Source organism: Hypanus sabinus, chromosome 1 (genome assembly GCF_030144855.1).
Source record: "Hypanus sabinus isolate sHypSab1 chromosome 1, sHypSab1.hap1, whole genome shotgun sequence".
Lineage (NCBI taxonomy): Eukaryota > Metazoa > Chordata > Chondrichthyes > Myliobatiformes > Dasyatidae > Hypanus > Hypanus sabinus.
Window position 1 is genome coordinate 35169696 of NC_082706.1, and position 23469 is coordinate 35193164.

General features: G+C 43.0%; 1 protein-coding gene across 3 annotated transcripts in view; it reads left to right on the forward strand.

Annotated features, from left to right (window-relative positions):
- Nucleotides 1-23469, forward strand: part of aebp1b (AE binding protein 1b) — a 136382-nt gene that overhangs the window by 32559 nt on the left and 80354 nt on the right. For all 3 annotated transcript variants that reach the window (XM_059966947.1, XM_059966937.1, XM_059966956.1), the window contains 4 exons: nt 9636-9743; nt 11370-11453; nt 14087-14197; nt 20536-20616. In XM_059966947.1, the coding sequence (XP_059822930.1) occupies nt 9636-9743; nt 11370-11453; nt 14087-14197; nt 20536-20616 (384 nt within the window). The remainder of the gene's footprint in view (nt 1-9635; nt 9744-11369; nt 11454-14086; nt 14198-20535; nt 20617-23469) is intronic.

The following is a 23469-nucleotide window of genomic DNA, read 5'->3' on the forward strand; positions in this document are numbered from 1 at the left end:
CCTGTGCCTTATGTCCTATGGTCTGAATTTATTATCAAAGTACATACAGTGTATGTCTCCATGTATTACCTTGAGATTCATTTTCTTGCAGCCATTTATGGGGGGGAGGAGGGAAAGAAGAAATAAAATAGAATTTTGTAAACTGTATGTAAACAGATAAAGATTGACAATCAGCCAATGTACAAAGGAAGGTGAATTGTGCAAACAAAAAGTAGCAAGAACATGAGTTGGAAAAAGTCCTTGCAAGCTGTTACATATTCAGGCAACAATAAATATATGAGATCGGCAAGGGTTTCTTATAACAAACAACACGTTTATTAAACACAGAAAACAAACCCCCCCAAAAGTAAACAAACACTACCGTAACCGGAAACAGCTGCTGAGCGGCTGTTCAAACAGTTCGTAAAGTGATATTCCAAAACAGTTCTTTAAAGTGGTATTGCCAAAAGTTCGATATGCTCACAGTCCATTTAAAAGGAGAGACTTTATAGGACGATTTAGGTTCTCTTTCACGTCGCTTGCTTCGATCCCCGACGTCGAACTTCCCACGAAGAATTTACGAAACAGAACGGCTTAAAGGCACTGACCTTTCCTTCTTCACTACCTTCAATCCTTTCTGGTTACCCAGGGATTAACACGAAGATAGTCAACAAAATCCTTCCAAATAAGGATCAAACAAAGGTCGCCCCCGTTTCACCGTAGAAAGCGATTCTCCTCGATCTTTAACTTCCGAACTTCGAATCTTCACTCTCCTCTAATTCTCAAACTAACAGAATCATAAAGAACCTGCTGGCAATGACCTTTTAAACTTTAGGCATTAAATAAAAACTTCATCCTTCAACTAAACTGTGTCATCACTTCAAACACGCAGTGGCATGAAGTCAACTTGGCAAATCCAGCCACGAACTGCCCCTCCTCACAGGGTGGGGTCTACCTTTTATAACCTGTAAAAAAAAACCCGTCACATGATCTCTACTGGCGGGAAAATGACGTCATTCCACCATCACAAGACCATCACCTCAAGTCCAGTACAGCTTCAACCCCAGTCACATGACAAGGGCTCCACTGTCATGTGTCACGAGTACGTAACACCTCCCTCCAAAAAACATTTTTGGTCTGACAAGAACAAAAATTTTTAACAATTGCTTACAAGAAAAACAAAGGTATAAATTTTATAACATACACAATACACAACACCATCATATAACAGCTTATAAGTCACAATACAGTAGGAGTGTTACAATTGAAAAAAAAACCACTCCATAAAAAAAATTACAGTGTACATTCAACATCGAGATAGACAATCAGCAACCACATTATCTTTACCTTTAATATGAGTCATCACAATATTGTACTCTTGTAACATCAAACTCCAATTTAATAACCTTCTGTTTTTGTTTTTCATCTTACTCAGAAAAACTAACCGATTATGATCAGTGTAAACAATAAGTGGTTTCTGAGTTGTACTAACATATACCTCAAAATATTCCAAAGCTAAAACAAGAGATAACAATTCTTTCTCTATTGTCGAATAATTTCTTTGATGCTTATTAAATTTCTTAGAAAAGTAAGCTACTGGATGATCAACCTCATCACCCTCATTCCTTTGCATTAATACTGCTCCTGCAGCCTCATCACTAGCATCCACAGCCAATGAAAAAGGTTTTCCAAAGTCAGGTGCCTTAAGCACAGGTTGTTGACATATCATTGTTTTCAATTTTTCAAATGCTTCTTGACAAGGCACCGTCCATACAAACTTCTCATTCTTCCGCAGAAGGTTAGTTAATGGAAGGGCAACATTAGCAAAACTCTTACAAAATTTCCGATAATATCCTACCATTCCCAAAAACCTTCTGAGAGTTTTTTTTCCCCGTTGGAGTGGGAATCTCTAAAATTGCCTGAACTTTTGCCTGAACAGGAGCTACCTTACCTTGACCCACAACATAACCAAGGTAAGTCACAGTGGCATGTCCAAATTCACTCTTAGCTAAATTAATAGTTAAGTTAGCTTTTGAAAGCCTTTCAAACAATTTCTCCATCGCAATAATGTGTGCTTCCCAAGTATCATTTCCTGTCACTAAATCATCAATATAAGCATCAGTATCTTTCAATCCCTGAATCACAAAGTTAATCATCCTCTGGAAAGTACCTGGGGCATTCTTCATCCCAAATGGAAGAACGTTATACTCATATAACCCAGATGGAGTTACAAATGCAGAAATCTCTCTACCTCTGTCCGTTAATGGAACACACCAATACCCTTTCAATAAATCAATCTTTGTAAGGAACTTTGCCTTTCCAACTTTATCTACACAATCATCTACTCTAGGAATTGGATATGCATCTGTTTTCGTTCCAGCATTCACCTTCCTATAACCCGTACAAAACCTAATACTACCATCTGGCTTTGGCACCATAACACATGGCGAACTCCAATTCGAGTTAGAATGTCTAATGATATTATTCTCTAACATATATTCAATTTCTTTCTCAGCAAGTTCACATTTTTCCTTGTTCATCCTATATGGATGTTGTTTAATAGGTTTGGCATCCCCAACATCTACATCATGTGAAGCTATAGTAGTCCTTCTCGGAACATCTGGAAACAACTCCCTATATTTAAAAATCAACTCCTTCATCTGTTGTCTCTGCTCTAACTGTAAATGTGCTAATTTTTCATCAATATTTTCCAGAATGGTTGAATTTGGTAACCTAACAGAAACAATGTTGGATTTAGAATGAAAGTCCGATGAATCATCTATCATGTTCCTAGTTAAATCAAACTCATTCTCACTAACCACAACAGTCACAGTATCAGATTGTTTCTCAAAATATGGTTTCAACATATTTATATGGCAAAGTTGTGTTGACCTTCTACGATCTGGAGTTTTTACCACGTAATCCACATCATTGATTTTAGACACAATTTCATAAGGACCATGAAATCTAGCTTGTAAAGGATTTGTCTGCACTGGGAAAAGAACCAACACCTTATCTCCAGGCTTAAACATCCTCATCCTAGCGTCTTTATCATACCAAGTCTTCATTTTCTCCTGAGCCAACTTTAAATTTTCCTTAGCTAAGCTACAAGCTTTATGTAACCTGTCCTTAAATTTCAACACATAGTCCAACAAATTAGTGTGTACTTCCTTATTAATCCACTGTTCTTTCAACAAAGCTAAAGGTCCTCTAACTCTATGCCCAAACACAAGTTCAAATGGACTAAAACCTAAAGATTCCTGTACCGATTCCCTTACTGCAAATAAAAGTAAGTTTATACCCTCATTCCAGTCACTTTCATTTTCCACACAAAATGTCCTAATCATATTCTTGAGGGTAGAATGAAACCTCTCCAAGGCACCCTGCGATTCTGGATGGTATGCAGACGAAGTGATTTGCTTAGCTCCCAATTTATAAACTATCTGTTGAAACAATCCAGACATAAAATTACTGCCTTGATCAGTTTGTATCTCCTTAGGTAATCCAAAATAAGTAAAAAAATTTATAAGGGCCTTTGTCACAGTCTTAGCTTTTATATTCCTAAGTGGTACTGCCTCTGGAAACCTAGAAGAAGTACACATGATAGTCAACAAATACTGATAACCAGTTTTTGTCTTTGGTAATGGACCAACACAATCTACAATAACTTTAGAAAATGGTTCACCAAATGCTGGGATAGGTTGTAATGGAGCTACTGGTGTAACCTGATTTGGTTTACCCACAATTTGACAAGTATGGCACGTTTTACAAAACATCGCCACATCTTTTCTTAGACCAGGCCAGTAAAAATGTTTTAAAATCTTGTCCACAGTTTTCCTTACCCCTTGATGTCCACCTAAAGGCACACTATGAGCTAAAGTCAAAATCTCATTTCGATAAGCTTTTGGAACAACTATCTGGTAAACAACATTCCAATCCTCACTTGCAGGAATTGTAGGCGATCTCCACTTCCTCATCAACACTCCTTTTTCCAAGTAATATCCTACTGGCACCTTATCAATTTCACTATCTAGTAAAACCTGCTCTCTTAATTTTATAATCTGAGTCTCTATTCTGCTCTGCTATCATCTCCTTCTGAGACAAAGATAAATCTTTATAGTCAGACTTACTCCCAGAATCTTGTTCAAACAACGAAGATAAGAAAGTCTCTGACACATCCTCAAAACTCGAATCCTGAGTCGAACAGTCCTGAATAACAACCTCATTCTGCGCATCAATCTTTTTAGCCATAGCTCTAGTCACAACACAGGAAGAATCTGTGTTAGAATTCAACTCTGGTTCCTCTGACTCCATTGTCAAATGCACTTCAGGAAAAACTTGTCCACCTGCCAAGTCATTACCTAACAATAAAGAAATACCCTTCACAGGTAAGCTATGCTGTAATCCTACTTTAACAAATCCAGTAACTAACCCCGACTTTAAATTTACTTTATGTAAATGTACAGGCATAAAATCACTTCCAACACCTCTTATGTAATTTACCTCACCAGTATCAGACTCTTCATTAAACTTCAACACACTGTCTAACATCAATGATTGAGAAGCAGCAGTATCCCTAAGGATTTTTATTGGCACCAGAGTAGATCCTTCCTTCAAGGATACAAACCCTTCAGTTATAAAATGATCATATCCCTTTCTAACTTGGTCAGACTCTAACAAAGCCTCATTTATGTTTATCAAACCCTGTAACTTTACAGGTGCTTCAGTATGTTGCACACAAGCATCTGGAACTGCTTCCTTCTCTTTCTTTTTCAATTTGAAACAGTTAGCTATTACATGGCCAGGCTTCTTACAATAGTTACAAGTAAGACCAAACTGTCTTTCCTTCACAGGCTTTCCTTTCTCATCAACTTTCTCATTAACCTCCGATTTAATTTCAAATTTACCTGGAGTCTCCGTGTTATTTTTCCTCTTAAAAATTCTGCCCTGAGGAAATTTGTTCTTATGGATCAAAACATACTCATCAGCTAATTTAGCACAGTCCTGCAATTTATCAGCATCCTTCTCATTTAAGTAGGTCCTTACTTCAACAGGAATGCTTCTTTTAAATTCCTCCATTAAAATCAGCTCTCTCAATGTATCATAGTCCCCATTTACATTTTTAGAAGAAACCCATCTCTCAAAACACATAACTTTATCATAGGCAAATTCCACATAAGTTTTTTCCACAGACTTTTTCAAACTTCTGAATCTTTCCCTATATGCTTCTGGGACTAACTCATATGCGTTTAAAATATGACTCTTTACAATATCATAATCAAGAGCTTGTGCAGCTGTTAAAGCTGTGTAAACTTGTTGTGCTTTGCCTTTAATTACACTCTGTAACAACACTGACCATTTATCTTTCGGCCACTCTGATATCCGAGCAATAGCTTCAAAATGTTGAAAATACTTTTCCACTTCTGTTTCACTAAATGGAGGGACCAATTTAATTTCTTGACTAGCAACAAACGTTTTTTTAGAACCAGAAGACTGATTTCCAGACTTTAATTCCTCCATTGCATATGCAAATTCTCTCTTCTTTTGTTCCGCCTCCAATTTACACCTCTCCAAATCAGCTTTACTTTGTTCCAATTTCATTTGTTTGATTTGCAACTGCATCTCCAGATTACTTATTTGAAACGACTCTAAAATCGATTCATCAAAAACACCCGAATCCACATAATGTGACGCGATTTTACTCTGTATCACAGCCTTAGAAGTAGTCTGCAAAATACCTTTAAGTCGCAATCTACTAGCTATCTCAAACACCTCAGTTCTTTTCGCCTTCGCCAACACCTCCGCACCTGGCGAAGCCAGAAACTCATCAATATTCATTGCTGCCGAATACCACAACAAGCCAAACAAAAGAACCGAGTAATCCCCGTTTCCAAAACACCGATTTAAAAGTTAGCAAGCATTCAAACTCAAAAGTTTCAATCCCGGACGAGCCCCCATATTTAATGTTACGTATTCAGGCAACAATAAATATATGAGATCGGCAAGGGTTTCTTATAACAAACAACACGTTTATTAAACGCAGAAAACAAACCCCCCAAAAGTAAACAAACACTACCGTAACCGGAAACAGCTGCTGAGCGGCAGCTCAAACAGTTCGTAAAGTGATATTCCAAAACAGTTCTTTAAAGTGGTATTGCCAAAAGTTCGATATGCTCACAGTCCATTTAAAAGGAGAGACTTTATAGGACAATTTAGGTTCTCTTTCACGTCGCTTGCTTCGATCCCCGACGTCGAACTTCCCACGAAGAATTTACGAAACAGAACGGCTTAAAGGCACTGACCTTTCCTTCTCCACTACCTTCAATCCTTTCTGGTTACCCAGGGATTAACATGAAGCTAGTCAACAAAATCCTTCCAAATAAGGATCAAACAAAGGTCGCCCCCGTTTCACCGTAGAAAGCGATTCTCCTCGATCTTTAACTTCCGAACTTCGAATCTTCACTCTCCTCTAATTCTCAAACTAACAGAATCATAAAGAACCTGCTGGCAATGACCTTTTAAACTTTAGGCATTAAATAAAAACTTCATCCTTCAACTAAACTGCGTCATCACTTCAAACACGCAGTGGCATGAAGTCAACTTGGCAAATCCAGCCACGAACTGCCCCTCCTCACAGGGTGGGGTCTACCTTTTATAACCTGTAAAAAAAACCCGTCACATGATCTCTACTGGCGGGAAAATGACGTCATTCCACCATCACAAGACCATCACCTCAAGTCCAGTACAGCTTCAACCCCAGTCACATGACAAGGGCTCCACTGTCATGTGTCACGAGTACGTAACAAAGCGAGTCTGCAGGTTGTAGAATCAGTTTAGAATAGTGGTGGTTGGAGTTATTACACCTGTTCCGGAGTCTGATGGTTGTAGTGTAATAAAGGAGGGAGATTGAAAATCTTGGTTGAATGGTGCCACAACAACAACCTCTCACAGAACATCAGCAAAACCAAAGAGCTGATTGTCAACTGCAAGAAGTTGGAGGTCCATGAGCCAGCCCTCAATAAGGAAACGGAGCTGGCAGGCTCAGTAGAGTTAAATTCCTTGGCATTGTCATATCAGAGGATCTGTCTGGAGGTCAGAACTTAAATGTCGTCACAAGTGAGGCACGCCAATGCTTTTCAGAAGTTGGAGCAGATTCAGCGTGCTAGCAAAGATTGCACAGTGGCGAGTAGTCCAACTCAATGTCAGTAAGACCAAGGAATCGATTGTGGACTTCAGGAAGCGTGGGTTGATGGAACACGTACAAGTCCTCATCGAGTGATTGGAATTGGAAAGAGCAAGCAGTTTCAAGTTCCTGAATGTCAACATCTCTGAGCATCTATCCTGAGCCAAACATACTAATGCAATTCTTTTAAAAAGGCACAGCAGCAGCTATATTTCATCAGGAGTTTGAGGAAAATTGGTATGTCACCAAAGACACTCGCAAATTTCTACAGATGTTCCATGGAGAGCATTCTGACTGGTTGCATCACTGCATGGTACGGAGGGTAAGAAGCTTGTAATCTCAGCCCGCTCCATCATGGACATGAGCCTCTTTAGCATCCAGGACAGCTTCAAAAGGCAATGCCTCAGAAATGTAACATCCATCATTGAGGACCCCCATCACCCAGGACATGCTCACTTCTCATTGCTGCCATCAAGGAGAAGGTCCAGGAGCCTGAAGACATGCACAGTCAACATTTCAGGAAGTTTATTTTCCTCTGCCACAAAACTTCTAAATGATAATGAACCCATGAACACTTCCTTTCTTTTCCTTTTTTTGCAACTAACATACACACACACACACACACACACACACACACATACACACACACACACACACACACACACACACACACACACACACACACACACACACATACACACACACACACACACACACACACACACACACACACACACACACCCTACAAAAAGTATTCACCCTCTTGGAAGTTTTCATCTTTTATTGTTTTACAGCATTGAATCACAGTGGATTTAATTTGGCTTTTTGACACTGATCAACAGAAAAAGGATTCTTTGTGTCAAAAGTGAAAACAGATCTCCACAAAGTGATCTAAATTAATTACAAATATACAACACAAAATAATTGATTGCAAAAGTATTCACCCCCTCCAAGTCAGTATTTAGTTGATGTACCTTTGGCAACAATTATAGCCTTGAGTCTATGTGGATAGGTCTGTATCAGCTTTGTAGACCTGAATACTGCAATATTTCCCCCATTCTTCTTTACAAATCTGCTCAAGCTCTGAGATTGCATAGGGATTGTGAGTGAACAGTCTTTTTCAAGTCCCACCACAAATTCTCAATTGAATTGAGGTCTGGACTGTGACTTGACCACTCCAGGACATTAACTTCATTGTTTTTAAGCCATTCCTCAGTAGCTTTAGCTTTATGCTTGGAGAAAATGTTTTGCTCCCAAGTCACAGTTCTCTTGCAGACTGCATCATGTTTTCCTTCAGGATTTCCCTGTATTTTGCTGCATTCAGTTTACCCTCTACCTTCACAAGCCTCCCAGGGCCTGCTGCAGTGAAGCATTCCCACAGCATGATGCAGCCACCACCATGATTCATAGGGAAGGTGTGATTTTGATGATGTGCAGTGTTTGGGTTACACCAGCAGTTGGACCTTCCAGATTGTGTATTTCTACTACAATCAATTGAAACACCTTGCCTGCACACAGGTCTCCAAACCCAGATCTCCATTTAACTGATCATGTGACTTCTAAAACCAATTGGCTGCACCAGTGATGATTTGGTGTGTCATATTGAAGGTGGGAGGGAATACTTATGCAATCAATTATTGTGTGCTTTATATTTGCAATTAATTTAGATCTCTTTGTTGAGATCTGATTTCACTTTGACACCAAAGAGTCTTTTTCTGTTGATTGGTGTCAAAAAAGACAAATTAAAACCACTGTGATTCAATGTTGTAAAACAATAAAACATGAAAACTTCCAAGGATTAGGGGTGGATACTTTTTATAGGCACTCTATATACCCTTTAGTAATTATAGCTTATATTACTACAAGTGTCCCCCCCCCTTTACAAAGGTAGAGCATTCATATGAAACCTTCCTTAAGCCAAAATGATGTAAAGCCAAGAAGCATTCATTTATATGGGAAAAATTTTCGTAAAAGTGAAAATCCTCTTTGTAATGCGAAAACAGGTTACTGATGTAGGTCTTTTGTAAAAGCGAAGTGGCGTAAAGTGAACATTTGTAAAGTGGGGGACACCTGTATTACTGCAATTGCCTTTGGGATCAATAAAGTATCGGTCTGTCAATGCATTGTATTGTACCGATGAGAAAAAAACAGCCAGTTTCATGTCACATGCTGGTGATATTAAATCTGATTCTGATTCTGTTTCTGGTTGCATCATGCCCTGGTACGGAAACACCAATACTCGGGAACTAAAAAGACTGCAGAAAGTGGTAGATACAGGCACCACCCTCCCCGCCACTGAATACATTTACGTGGGGCACTACCATCGGAAAGCAGCATCCATTAGTAAGAACCTCACTACCCTCCCTTGCTTCTCCTGCAGGAGGTACAGAAACCTTAGGTCCCACACCACCAGGTTTGGAAGGGTGAAGCTACTTTTAAGAATGAATGCATTGATAAATACCTTTCTTTCCAGTTACTTATGACCTGTGGCCGACAGATTCCCCCAGCAAGCCTTTCACTTCACCTCCTTTCAAAGAATACTACACCGTGACAAAAGAGACGGCAGAGAAGGAGAGTACAGGTAGGTTCACTGCATCATTCCTGTTGCTTAGAGGAGTCAGGTTATGAAGACCGGATCGGTAGGAGATGGCTCTCCATGTTTCCCTGCTGAAGTCGGCCATCAGTGTTTCACTGTTCCAAGGACCAGAAGATCTTCTATTGCCAAAAAGCTCAGAGCATTGTTTCTTCAGCTTCACTTCACTTTATGGTTAACCTCCCAGGTTGTCCATGTAAAGAGAAAGAAATTAATTCTATCCCACTACTGAGTGTGGCAGTGGGAACCTAGGACACCCTATGAAACGAGGTTAGATCTGGCGGTTCAGGAAGAGTGTGCCTTTTTAAAATTTCCCCTTTGTTTATCTACTTAGAACTGCAAAGGCGAGAATGGAAATATAGAAAGGTATCTGCATCATGGAAAGAAACTAAGGAAAAATAAGAAATTATGAACTCAAAGTACGCTGCAGATGCTGTGGTAAATCAACACGCACAAAAGCTGGATGAACTCAGCAGGTCGGGCAGCATCCGTTGAAATGAGCAGTCACCCTTCGTCAGGACGGGTCTCGGCCCGAAACGTTGACTGCTCATTTCAACGGATGCTGCCCGACCTGCTGAGTTCATCCAGCTTTTGTGCATGTTAAGAAATTATGAAACTTTGCATTAAGAATTTGTGTTTAAAAAAGAACAGAAAGACGAAATTCAGGCCTGGGGGAGAACAAGTCAAGCAACTGCATTTGGTTATTGCCGGGGGTTATTGTATATGAACCACATTAACCCCACGTACACTTGACTTCAATGAAAAGAAATTAAGAGAGAGTGCTTTAGACAAGTAATTTGTTTTCACATAGCTGTATCACACCAACATTGAGCTTCACACCCAAAGATCTCCAAAAGGAGCAAGATCTTTATTTACTTATTCAGAGTACACTGCACAGTAATGGGCCCTTCTGGCCCATAAAGCCTACGCCACCAATTGCACCCATGTGACCAATTAACCTACCAACTCGTACAACTTTGGAACGTGGGAGGAAACCAGAGCACTTGGAAGAAATCCATGCGGCCAGAGGGAGAATGGAAAACTCCTCTCAGGCAGCAGTGAGAATCGAACCCGGGTTGCTGGCACTGTGCTAGTATTATGCTGCAAACTGCTTCCGCCTCTGAAGCCTCAGCAGCCTCTGAATCCAGCACACCTCGATAAAACAGGACACGGATGGAACAGAAAAGGTTAACATGAATCAGTCAGCGATCAATGCAGGCTGATGACTGGTACAAACTCAAAGGAATATTCTTATCATTAATTTGGCACTTGGAAAGCCCTGCCTATAATGATCGAAGCAGAATGGAAATGTTTACAGGGCCATGGAGAAATAGGGGACTGGTGGGGGCATTTGGGATGGGATGGATGGGAGGTGGATGGTGTTGGTGGAGGGGTGAACTGAGTGTATGGGAAAGTAAAAGGAACTAATAGAATAGTTCTTAATGAAAACTAGCATGGTCTCTGCGGACAAAATAGAATCTTTCTGAGCTGTGCAGTTCTATTTCTGCAATTACTTTGATTTATGTGAGAACTCCTTGCTGTGCTCTCTACACAGGGGTTAATTCTATTATTGGACATAAAGTACTGAACTTCTTCTTTCTATTTCTTTTGCAGGCAAACCTATAGAGCCCTCAGAATTGCCAACGGAGTCATATGAAGGGATTTATGATTATGGAATCGATGAAGATGTGACTGAATGTGTGTTTACAACTTTGCTTCTCCACAGAGAAAGCGCTGAGCTACAAACTAGATAGCTTTGCTCCTGTAGTACTGAGGTTTCATGACAATGGATAAAATATTTGTTGCTATGTAGATGCAGACGTGGAATTAATCATGAATTTGGTCTGGGAAATACTGACGGGAAGAGATCTTGTAAAACTGGTATAATTGATTGCCTCAGCAAAAGCCAACGCAAGTTGAAGAGATTTCCTGTGGGGTGAATCATCCTCTGTGTCCCAGAATCATATATTCAGAAAAATAACAAAGTTATTTTTCAACAATATGATTGTTAAATCAAACAAAAGCAGGTTTTTGAAGAAATGTTAGATATTCAGCCTAGCAGAACACTCCAGTTTCAAGGTCATGCTTCACATACATATGTCCTCTGGGTTCTTAGGAGATGGATACATCACAAATATTTTAATTTGAGCTACTTGAGTTTATTTCAATTAAAACTATATAAATAATTTTTTTTAAACAGCTAGAAGAAATGGGACGTTTTCTGCTAAAAAGAAAAGAAACGGTGAAGGTGTTTCTAAAGCAAGTTTTCCTAATGGTTTAGATGGCCAATAGTGAAAAGTTGTTTCTACTGATTGGAAAAGACTGGGCTCAGAATGATCTACAGAACAGAGCATAAGTTGTTAATGAGATAGATCACAACTTAATTTAAAAGTAATTGGTTAAAAACTTAAAAGAGAAGAGTTCTGAAAGGGGGTGAGGCATGGAATTAGACAGTTCCTCACAAACAGCATCCTTGAGTTGTCTAAATTCTGAGGCCCTGTGAAAAAGAAACCACAGTAATTCAGTTGAATGCCAAATTACCAGTTGTCTCAAAGCATTTTACATTCAATTACTCTGACAATTGCTGCAACGTCAGAAAATCTAATTTTTCACTTGGATACGTCCCACTAACAGCAATACAGTCATGAAATAATCTGTGTTTAGGATGTTGGTTGCACAATAAGCATTGACCAAGAACAGGGGGCGGACTTTGAAAGCTTTGAAAGACGATGAGTAATTTGAAAAGGGGGTTAAAAAGTCATTTTGGTTCAAGAGCTTAAAAAACAGAGGCAGAGAGAACAAAATACTTTTATAAATATGTTCAGCCGGAAGCAGCGTAGTTGTGTCCAGTTTTGCACTCCACACTTTGGGAAGAATGTGTGGGCTCTGGGAGGTTATTGAAACATTAGTTCAGTGGATGGATTTGAATAGCCCTGCTTTTCTCCTTCAACAGAAAAGGTTGAGCAATTTGTTCATGAATGGTCTGGACAAATACAGGAAGAGAAATTCTGGCATTAATGGAAGGGATGACACCCAAAAGCAACGATTTAAGGTGGCTGGGGAAATCCACTGCCTGAAAAAGTAGAGGAAGAAGATTCTATTGTTGTTTTCAGACTGAAAAGTGAAGTTCAGACAGTGAAGAAAAGCTGAGGGATGGGACTAATTGGATTCTGTGACCCCAGGGATAACTTCCTTCATCTCCTTCAGAATAGTACCAGAGGGCCTTTTACCTTCACCAGTGAAAATAGACAGTCTGTCAGCTTGTCCTTTTGAAGAATACGAGGGATGATTGATAAGTTCATGGCCTAAGGTAGAAGGAGTCAATTTTAGAAAACCTAGCACATTTAATTTTCCTACATTTACACACTTAATCCAGCAGTCGTGGAGTATACGGATCCCTTCTTTGTAGAAGTCGGCGTCTTGGACCTCCAGAAGAGGTCCACAGCAGGGGTGATTGATAAGTTCATGGCCTAAGGTAGAAGGAGATGAGTTATTAACTTCAAACTTTCTGCATAATCACTCAAAGAGTTGAACTGCATGTGCATGTAACGGGAGCTGTATAACCTATCTACCTTAGGCCACGAACTTATCAATCACCCCTCGTAGACCTCAGACAGGAGAGCAAACCCTCACTACTTCTTCAGAGACCTTACATCATTTTGACAAATCTCTAGCGCGAGGCTTGAGTACATAATCTGACTCAAGAGGAAAGAAAGCCGTTGTCTGAACTCTTGCTAGCACCACAGAAGAGAGCAGTAGAATGACTTGCATTCATATAATGCAGTTCAAAGGCATCATTCCAAAGTGCTTTATAGTAGGGAAAGCATCAGACATAAATTCCCAAAAATACCAAAAAAAAAATTAAAGTACTGAATTTACTGTTTCAGGTCTTGGTTGAGAGATAAGTGATGGTTCAGGCACTGGAAGAATTCCCAAGTTCTCCAGTCTAGAGTCAGCCTAGATTTTGGCTGGTTTCTAAACTGGACTATGAACCACAGTGTTCCAGGGAACTCACCGGTTCTTTCAGCTCCTTAAGTTACCAGGCCAAATGGGAAAAGGTGGATGCTTTTCCATTGAGCAAATCCCAGAGAGAGTAGATGGAAGGACGATGTTCATCCAGGCCACCACTCAATTCTATACCTTTATTTCACAAGGAAATGTGAAGTTCAACTCTGCTAAAATTCAAAATTCATACATTTAAAATATACCTATTTAATTTTTAGTATAACATAAGTAATGCTCCTCGCTTTGTTGAAAACTAGCAAGTGAGTAAGTTCAGTGTAGTGAAGTGCAAGGGATTATTCTTCCCAAGTTTTCCTCCTTTGTTTCAGATGGATGGGGCAAGCCAGAGGCAAAACCAAAGAAGCCTTTTGACACGCTTGGAAAGGAACTGGAGTTTGAGTTGGAGATTGAAGAGGTTGAGACAGATGAGCACGGAAAGTGTGAGTACCATAGTTCTTTAGTTGTCTGGTTGTTCCAATGCTGTGTCACTTTTGATAAACGGCCAACTAAACCTCATAACTTCGCCTCTACACGGGTGACTGAAAGCGGCCACAGATAATCCCAAGGATGTACCCAGGTGAATAACTTAACACGGTGATCTAGAAAGTGAAACAAATTCACAAGGGCTTCTGTTCTAATTTCTTTATTCCCAGTTTCCACCCAGAAATGTAACATCCTTCTGCATTTCATTCGGGTATCATGAGGTGCAGCAACTTGAGGCTCTGCCCTCAAGGAAGCAAAGGATGTTTTGTTTGTGGTCCCGGTCACCTCGGGGTTAATGGGATAGAAATTCTTTGTGAACTGAGTTTGCATTTACAGTGTAAAATGTCCCCGAACCCTAAGGAGTGAACAATACAACCACAGTACTGAAGCTATTTGGAATCCTTACTGTGGAGATAATTTTGAAATTGGGCGACTGTGTAGAGCGGGTGATGGGGAATTGGGAGCCTATTCTACATCTCTCCCGGTTTTCATATCCACTGAAGTCCATGGCAAGTCCTATTGCAGTTATTCATTCTGGCTGTTTTTAACTATTTAACATGTACCACAGTTTCAAAGGTTCAAAGGTCCAATTTAATGTCAGAGAAATGTTTACAATATACGTCCTGAAATGCTTTTCCTTTGCAACCATCCACGAAAACAGAGGAGTGCCCCAAAGAATGAACAACAGTTAAATGTTAGAACCCCAAAGCCCACCCCCCCAGCTCCCCTCCCTCTTATGCATAAACGGCAGCGAGCAATCCCCACAACCCCCACCGGCAAAAAATGCATCAGTGCCCGCCACCAAGCACTCAAGCGTGAGCAAAGCAACAGCAAAGACACAGACTTACAGTTACCCCAGAGATTTTGCGTTTCACCCAGTATTCGACATAACACCCCCCCCCCCCCCATGAGGGAGAAGGAGGTGTCTCCATTTTCCCAGCGGGTGGATAGACATAACAAACAACTCGCTGGTTTACTATATAAAAAGTACATTACGTTGCTTTTTTCAAGCTCTGTGCCTGAATATTGCAAAGATCCCGGGTCTCCACAGCAGATATCCCGACTCCCTCTGTTGTGACACCGACCCTCGATCTGCCCATCTCCAGAGCCCTGAGATTGCAGCCTTCCGAATTCAAGCCGGACTCTTAGGCTGAACCTTTGGCGTGCTGAACGAGGGCCAGTTGTGGAACCCGAGAGGGGGTCCCATTCCCACAAGGAACCATAGACAGCGTGTAACTCCAGGTCAGGGTCCTCAAAAGAACCCTGAAAGGGAACAATAGAGATATTAAAGATGGAAATAGAGCTGTTTCCAAAGATACAAGCAAAGGAGTCGCCATTAGGTGCCATTGACCCTCCTAAGCTCTATTAATCTCCTCCTAAGATCCCATGGTTTTCCCAGGGTGTTCCAATTTCTCCAATCAGCTTTCCTGGAGCAGGGACTTGCAAGAGATAGTTGGGATTCCAGCCGGGGCCTGACCGATCCTGGCTGGGTCACGTGGGTGAGGGAGTCTGATGTTGAAAGGCCCGAAACACCCGATTGCATCACTGATGATGTGTCCCAGCACTTCCTAGGATGTATCTCAGCATCAAAACCAGTGAAGATAAAGGCAATTCGGGATAGTTTAATGTCATTTCCAGTACACGAGTGTAAAGGAGAACAAAATAATTGTTACTCTGGATCCAATGCAGCAGAAAGTAAAAGCACAATAAGGTAAGGAATACAATAAATGTAGATACATAAGATACATGTAGCATCTGTGCCTCCAATTTACCCCCAATCGCCTAGGGTGAACCACTGTCGCCCCGTCAACAATGCAGTACTTCAGTGTAAATACAGTGGAATGCCCCCCCCAGTACAGACCCGCAACACAAATATCAGACAATACACCAAAGGTGAATAAATAATTACAACTTTATAGTTATTCCTTAGTGATGGGTTAGTAGAAACAGATCACCTACAGGCGCCAAATCAGGAAGTTTATCAGTTTGTGCACATAATATTTTAATACGTTGGAGCTCACGCCTCCGGATCCATCCACAACGACCTTCCGAGCCTTCGGCTACCGATGTCCAGTACCCACCGCCCTGGAACCTCTCCTCCACTCCTCACTTGTCCGTCCTCCTCACTCACCTCCCGAGAAAGACCATGAACTCCCACACAGCTCACACATACAAGATAGCATAACAATTCTCCATTGGTTAGTCCCCCTCCTTATCTGCAGTTATAACCCAAACATTCCAGACACAGAAACCCATTGCAGCATTAAATAACAATAACAATACAGAAAAGCCATTTTGTTAGCCTGAATAGTTATCAGCACAGTTAATGGAACTGAGGGTACCTACATGCATAGATTGATTGTATGTCCATAGAGTGAAGCAAGGCACAGGACTGTCTGTACATAAGGTAACTCCAACAGGAAATATTAAAGTAGTGGTGGTGGGGGTGTGACGGGGTGATTTAGTGGGTGGAGGAGTTGATCAACCTTACTGCTTGGGGAAAGTGACTGTTTTTGAGTCTGGTTGTCCTGGCTGGGATGCCGCGTAGCCTCCTCCCTGACAGGAGTGGGGAAAATGGTCCATGAGCAGGGTGGGTGGGACCCTCTATGGTCCTGGCTGGGATGCCGCGTAGCCTCCTCCCTGACAAGAGTGGGGCAAATGGTCCATGAGCCCATGATTAACTGTGCAGGAAGGAACAAAAGCTGAAGTTACTGAAAATGCTAAACTTGGTCAACAATAAAACAAGACAGCACGGGCTGGTGGGGGAGCACAGCGTAGGGGGCTGCAGTGACTCAGCTTCAGACTTGATGTCGTCCCGTGTTGTCCTTGTGGAATTTGTGCATCGATCCCGTGACCGCAGCGGTTTTCCCAGGGTGTCCCGACGTGTCCCAGGGCATGTCTCACAAACACAGATCAAATTGATAAATGTGTTTGTAGTGATATAAATGTGATGAAGTGGATATGGTATATATTTATTTTAGTAAGGCATTCAACAAGATTCCCCATGCTAGGCTTGTTCAGAAATTCAGCAGCCATTAGGTCTAGGGAGATTTGGCTGCTGGGGCTTCAGAATTGGCTTGAGGGTGGTTGGAGGTGAAACATGTTCTGCCTGGAGGCTGGTGACTGGTGCAGTTCCTCCGGGATCTGTCCTGGGACCCCCCCCCCCCCCCCCCCCTGCTCTTCGTGATTATTGTAAAGGACTCAGATAAGTAAGTGGAAGGGTGGGTTGGTAAGTTTGCAGGCATCACAAGGGTTAATGGTATTGTGGATTGTGTATCAATGGGACATTGATATGGTGCAGAGCTGGGCTGAGAGGTGGGAGGTGGAGTTCAATCTGGATTCACTGGAATGTCAAACAAAGTCAATGAACAAGGTTAAAGGCAGGATTCTAAGCAGTATGGATGAACAGTGGGATCTTAGGCTCTACATCTAGAGATCCCTTAAAATTTCTGTCCAAATTCATAGGGTGGTATTGGCCAGAAAGAATTAAACTCTACAAATCAGTGAACAGGGATGAAGCAACAGTGGTTAAGAAGTTGGCTTACACTTTTGGGGAATTTAGTTCAAAAGCCATGAGGTAATCTTGCAGCTCTATAAAACTCTGGTTAGACTACACTAAAGTAGTAGACTGAGAGTATTGTGCTCAGTCCAATAGGTTTCAATGGGTACATTTAATGTCAGAGAAATGTAAACAATATACATCCTGAAATTCTTTTTCTTCGCAAACATCCGCGAAAACAGAGGAGTGCCCTGAAGAATGAATGACAGTTAAATGTTAGAACCCCAAAGCCCCCCCAGCTCCCCCCTCCCACATGTAAGCAGCAGCAAAGCGACAACCCCCCATCACCGTGCACTCAAGCATGCAGCAAAGCAACAACCCCCCATCACCGTGCACTCAAGCATGCAGCAAAGCAACAACCCCCCATCACCGTGCACTCAAGCATGCAGCAAAGCGACAGCCCCCCATCACCGTGCACTCAAGCATGCAGCAAAGCAACAACCCCCCATCACCGTGCACTCAAGCATGCAGCAAAGCGACAGCCCCCCATCACCGTGCACTCAAGCATGCAGCAAAGCGACAGCCCCCCATCACCGTGCACTCAAGCATGCAGCAAAGCGACAGCCCCCCATCACCGTGCACTCAAGCATGCAGCAAAGCGACAGCCCCCCATCACCGTGCACTCAAGCATGCAGCAAAGCGACAGCCCCCCATCACCGTGTACTCAAGCATGCAGCAAAGCAACAACCCCCCATCACCGTGTACTCAAGCATGCAGCAAAGCGACAGCCCCCCATCACCGTGTACTCAAGCATGCAGCAAAGCAACAACCCCCCATCACCGTGCACTCAAACATGCAGCAAAGCAACAACCCCCTATCACCGTGCACTCAAGCATGCAGCAAAGCAACAACCCCCATCACAGTGCACTCAAGCATGCAGCAAAGCAACAACCCCCCATCACCGTGTACTCAAGCATGCAGCAAAGCGACAACCCCCCATCACCGTGCACTCAAGCATGCAGCAAAGCAACAACCCCCCATCACCGTGCACTCAAGCATGCAGCAAAGCAACAACCCCCCATCACCATGCACTCAAACATGCAGCAAAGCGACAGCCCCCCATCACCGTGCACTCAAGCTTGCAGCAAAGCAACAACCCCCCATCACCGTGTACTCAAGCATGCAGCAAAGCGACAACCCCCCATCACCGTGCACTCAAGCATGCAGCAAAGCGACAGCCCCCCATCACCGTGCACTCAAGCATGCAGCAAAGCAACAACCCCCCATCACCGTGCACTCAAACATGCAGCAAAGCAACAACCCCCTATCACCGTGCACTCAAGCATGCAGCAAAGCAACAACCCCCATCACAGTGCACTCAAGCATGCAGCAAAGCAACAACCCCCCATCACCGTGTACTCAAGCATGCAGCAAAGCGACAACCCCCCATCACCGTGCACTCAAGCATGCAGCAAAGCAACAACCCCCCATCACCGTGCACTCAAGCATGCAGCAAAGCAACAACCCCCCATCACCATGCACTCAAACATGCAGCAAAGCGACAGCCCCCCATCACCGTGCACTCAAGCTTGCAGCAAAGCAACAACCCCCCATCACCGTGTACTCAAGCATGCAGCAAAGCGACAACCCCCCATCACCGTGCACTCAAGCATGCAGCAAAGCGACAGCCCCCCATCACCGTGCACTCAAGCATGCAGCAAAGCAACAACCCCCTATCACCGTGCACTCAAGCATGCAGCAAAGCGACAGCCCCCCATCACCGTGCACTCAAGCATGCAGCAAAGCAACAACCCCCTATCACCGTGCACTCAAGCATGCAGCAAAGCGACAGCCCCCCATCACCGTGCACTCAAGCATGCAGCAAAGCAACAACCCCCTATCACCGTGCACTCAAGCATGCAGCAAAGCAACAACCCCCCATCACCGTGCACTCAAGCATGCAGCAAAGCGACAGCCCCCCATCACCGTGCACTCAAGCATGCAGCAAAGCAACATTATAAGAAGGATGGGGAAGCTTTAGAGAGGGTGCAGACGAGATTACTGGGATGTTGCCCGGATCAGAGAGCGAGTGAAGAAAGTTTGAGAGAGCTAGGACTTTTCTCATTGGAGTGAAGGAGAATAAAAGGAGACTTGTGTATATGATGATAAAGAGAATAGACAGAGTGGACAGCCAGTGTCCTTTTCCCAGAGTGGACATGACTATTAAGAGAAGGCATAATTTTAAGGTGAATGGACGAGAGTTGTTTTTTTTACACAAAGAGTGAGTGGAATGCACTACTAGGGGAGGTGATACAGGCAGATATATCAGGGAGATTTAAAAGATGGGGTTTCTTCTTCCTAGGCTTTCCTACAGGAAGGAGGAACACCTGTTTCCACTCGAGTTTGCTGATCTCTGGGGTAGTCACTGAGGCTGTTGTGTACAATTCAAATTCTCCTATAGTTGGAGCAAGAAATTCTTAATGGGACAGGCTGGTGGGCAGTTGCGAGGTTGAGGTCCACATCTGCCATTTATTGCCCCTAATTCCCAATGAATGGACCCACCAATTTCAATTCCATCTTAAACGCTAATTCTCCACCGTCATGAGCCGGGAATGCCCAGGAGTCAATGGGGATTTGTCCAAGGAAGTCTGAGAACACCCTTGAACCGCTTCCATGCCAGGGTAGGGCTTGGATGAAAGAATCTATTCAGAAAGTCCGGTGTACAACCTGCTCATGTGAATCAGGCCTCAGCGTTGGGAATGTTGGGTGATTAATGATGGACTGTATGTATTTCAGTGCAACCCAAGGAGACTCAACCTGATGAGGTGTATGACTATGAAGACCTATGGGAGGAAGATCCTTGGGAAGAAGGAACATGTAGGTATTCTCTCTGACCTTTATGGTCATTGCCTTTTGTGTGAATCACATGCCACTAGTTGTAAAATGAGAAATTCCATTTCATTTGCTTTGTGGAATTTAATCATATACAGAGAACATAAACTGTTTTCTTTTACTGATTGCTCAATTCTCACTGGAAATATAAAAGAACACTTGAGAAAGGAAATAAAATGAAAACTGTTCAAGACACTCAGCGTTCAAGAAATACTTGTGGTGACTGCATGTCACAGTTAGTCAGAGATCCATTGACGTGTACAGCATGAAAACAGGCCCTTTATTTCAATTTGTCCAGGCCAAACAAATACCTACCTGATCTAGTCCCATCTGGCCCAGATCCCTCTCAAGTATGAACCTTTTCTATCCATGTACCTGTCTAAATAGTAGTTAGAATGATTTCAGGAATGGGAGGGTTAACATATGAGGAACGTTTGACCGCTCTTGGACTGAACACTTTGGAGTTTAGAAGAATGAGGGGCGACCTCATAGAAACATTTCGAATGTTGAAAGGCATGGACAGAGTGGATGTGGCAAAGTTGTTTCCCATGGTGGGGAGTCTAGTACGAGAGGACATGACTTGAGGATTGCAGGGCACCCATTCAGAACAGAGATGTGAAAAAAATTTTTTAGCCAGAGGGTGGTGAATCTGTGGAATTTGTTCCCACGGGCGGCTGTGGAGGCCAAGTCATTGAGATTGATAGGTATCTGAGTAGTCAGGGCATCAAAGGTTATGATGAGAAGGCAGGGGAATGGGACTAAAGGAGAGATTGGATCAGCGCATGATGAAATAGTGGAGCAGACTCGATGGGCCGAATGTGGCTGGCTTCTGCTCCTTTGTCTTACGATACACACACACACACACACACACACACACACACACACACACACACACACACACACACACACACACACACACACCTACCTGGAGGATCTCAACAGGCCGGGTAGCATCCATGGAAATGAACAAACAGTCGATGTTTCGGGCGGAGACCCTTCTTCAGGACTGGAAAGGAAGGGAGATGATGCCAGTATAAATGGGGGGGGGGGGGAGGTGGAGATAAAGGAATTGTGTACCTGGTTCTATAGCCTCCTCTGGCAGCTGATTTCACATACCTACCATCCTCTGTTACCCCTCAGGTCTCCTTGAAGTCTTTCCCTTTCCACTTTAGACTTTCTCCCTCCAGTTTTAAACTCCCCTACTCTGGGAAAGAGGTAGTGATTACACATCTTTTATCTATTCCACTCCTGATTTCATAAACACTCTAATGTTGCCACTCAGTCTCCTTTGAGCCAGGCCAAACACTAACAACTTATACTTGTAGCTCAAAGCCTCCAGTCCCAACATCCTTGTGAATCTTTACTGTAGCCTTTTCATCTTAATGCCATCCTTCCTACATACTGGAACAGTATGCGATCCCACCAACACCTTGTGATATTTCAGGCATTATAACAACAAAGCCGTTCCTTTCCTTTCTGCCTCTCCACACGAGCTGAAACCACACATTTTTTTTGCCCACTGTGACCAAATCGCCTGGGCTGGTCACCGTGGGCATTCTGAGCAGCTGCAAGAGGAGGTCAGAGACTGGGTGTCCTGCCGTGGGTGATGCGTGTCTTCGCACCTCCCAAAGCCTTTCCACCACGTATGTGACCAAAGTCAAGAATGTAAGGGAACATTGCCAACATGCCTGGATGGAAGAAACTCAAACATCACTCAGAGAGTTCACGACCTTCTAGGACGAAGCAATCCACTGGACTAGTATCTCACCCATCATCGGATGATCTTTCTCTTCCTAATGATGCACTGTGGAAGCTCTGCAGACCGTCTACAGAAGGTTATCTCTCCTTGACTATTCCAGCGGCACCTCCCAAACCAACTACATCTACTACTAAGAAGGATAAGGGTAACAGGCACATGGGAAGACCAACCCACACACGTCCCCCTCTCGGCCACATCCCTTTCTCAACTGGAAGTAAATAATCATTTCTTTATCAACATGGTCTAAATCCCAGTCTCCTTCCAAACGGCTGTGGGAACACCACAACCAGAAGCCCATGGATTTTCACCACCGCCGCTGGGTAATGCAGGACAGGATTTGGAGGTAACGGACAAGGTAATGCAGGCAGAATGCTATTTGATACCGTCCAAGAAGGGAAAACTTACAAAGATGTTGCTGGATCTGGAGGACCTGAGTCACGTGGAAAAATTGAATAGGTTAGGACTGTATTCTTTAGGATTTAGCAGATCGAGAGGAGCAACACACGCACAGAAAATGCTGGAGGAACTCAGCAGGCAGGGCAGCATCTATGGGAGGAGGACAGTCAGCGTTTCAGGTCGAAACCCTTCGGCAGACTGAGGGGAGATTTGACAGAAGTATACCAAATTATGAGGGGTATAGATGGGTAAACGCAAGCAGGCTTTTTCCGCTGAAGATGGGTGGGACTACAACCAGAGGTCGTGGGTTAAGGGTGAAAGGTGAAAAGTTTGAGGGGAAACTTCTTCACTCAGAGGATTGCGAGAGCGTGGAATCAGCTGCCAGTACAAGTGGAGCTCGATTTCAATGTTTAAGGGAAGTTTGGATGGTAGGGGTAGGGAGGGCTGTGGTCCAGGTGCAGTTCGATGGCAGTAGTCAGTTTAAGTGGTTTCAGAATGGTCTAGATGGGCCAAAGGGCCTGTTTCTGTTCTGTACTTCTCTATGACTCTGAGAAATTGAATGTTTTAGTTTAAGCACCCAATCACCTCCTGTACTTGTCTTCCTAGTTTGGGCTAATACGACACAAACCAGATCTTTGTAAAGGTCCCACCTGAACCGAGTTTACATTCACAGCCTGTGAGCT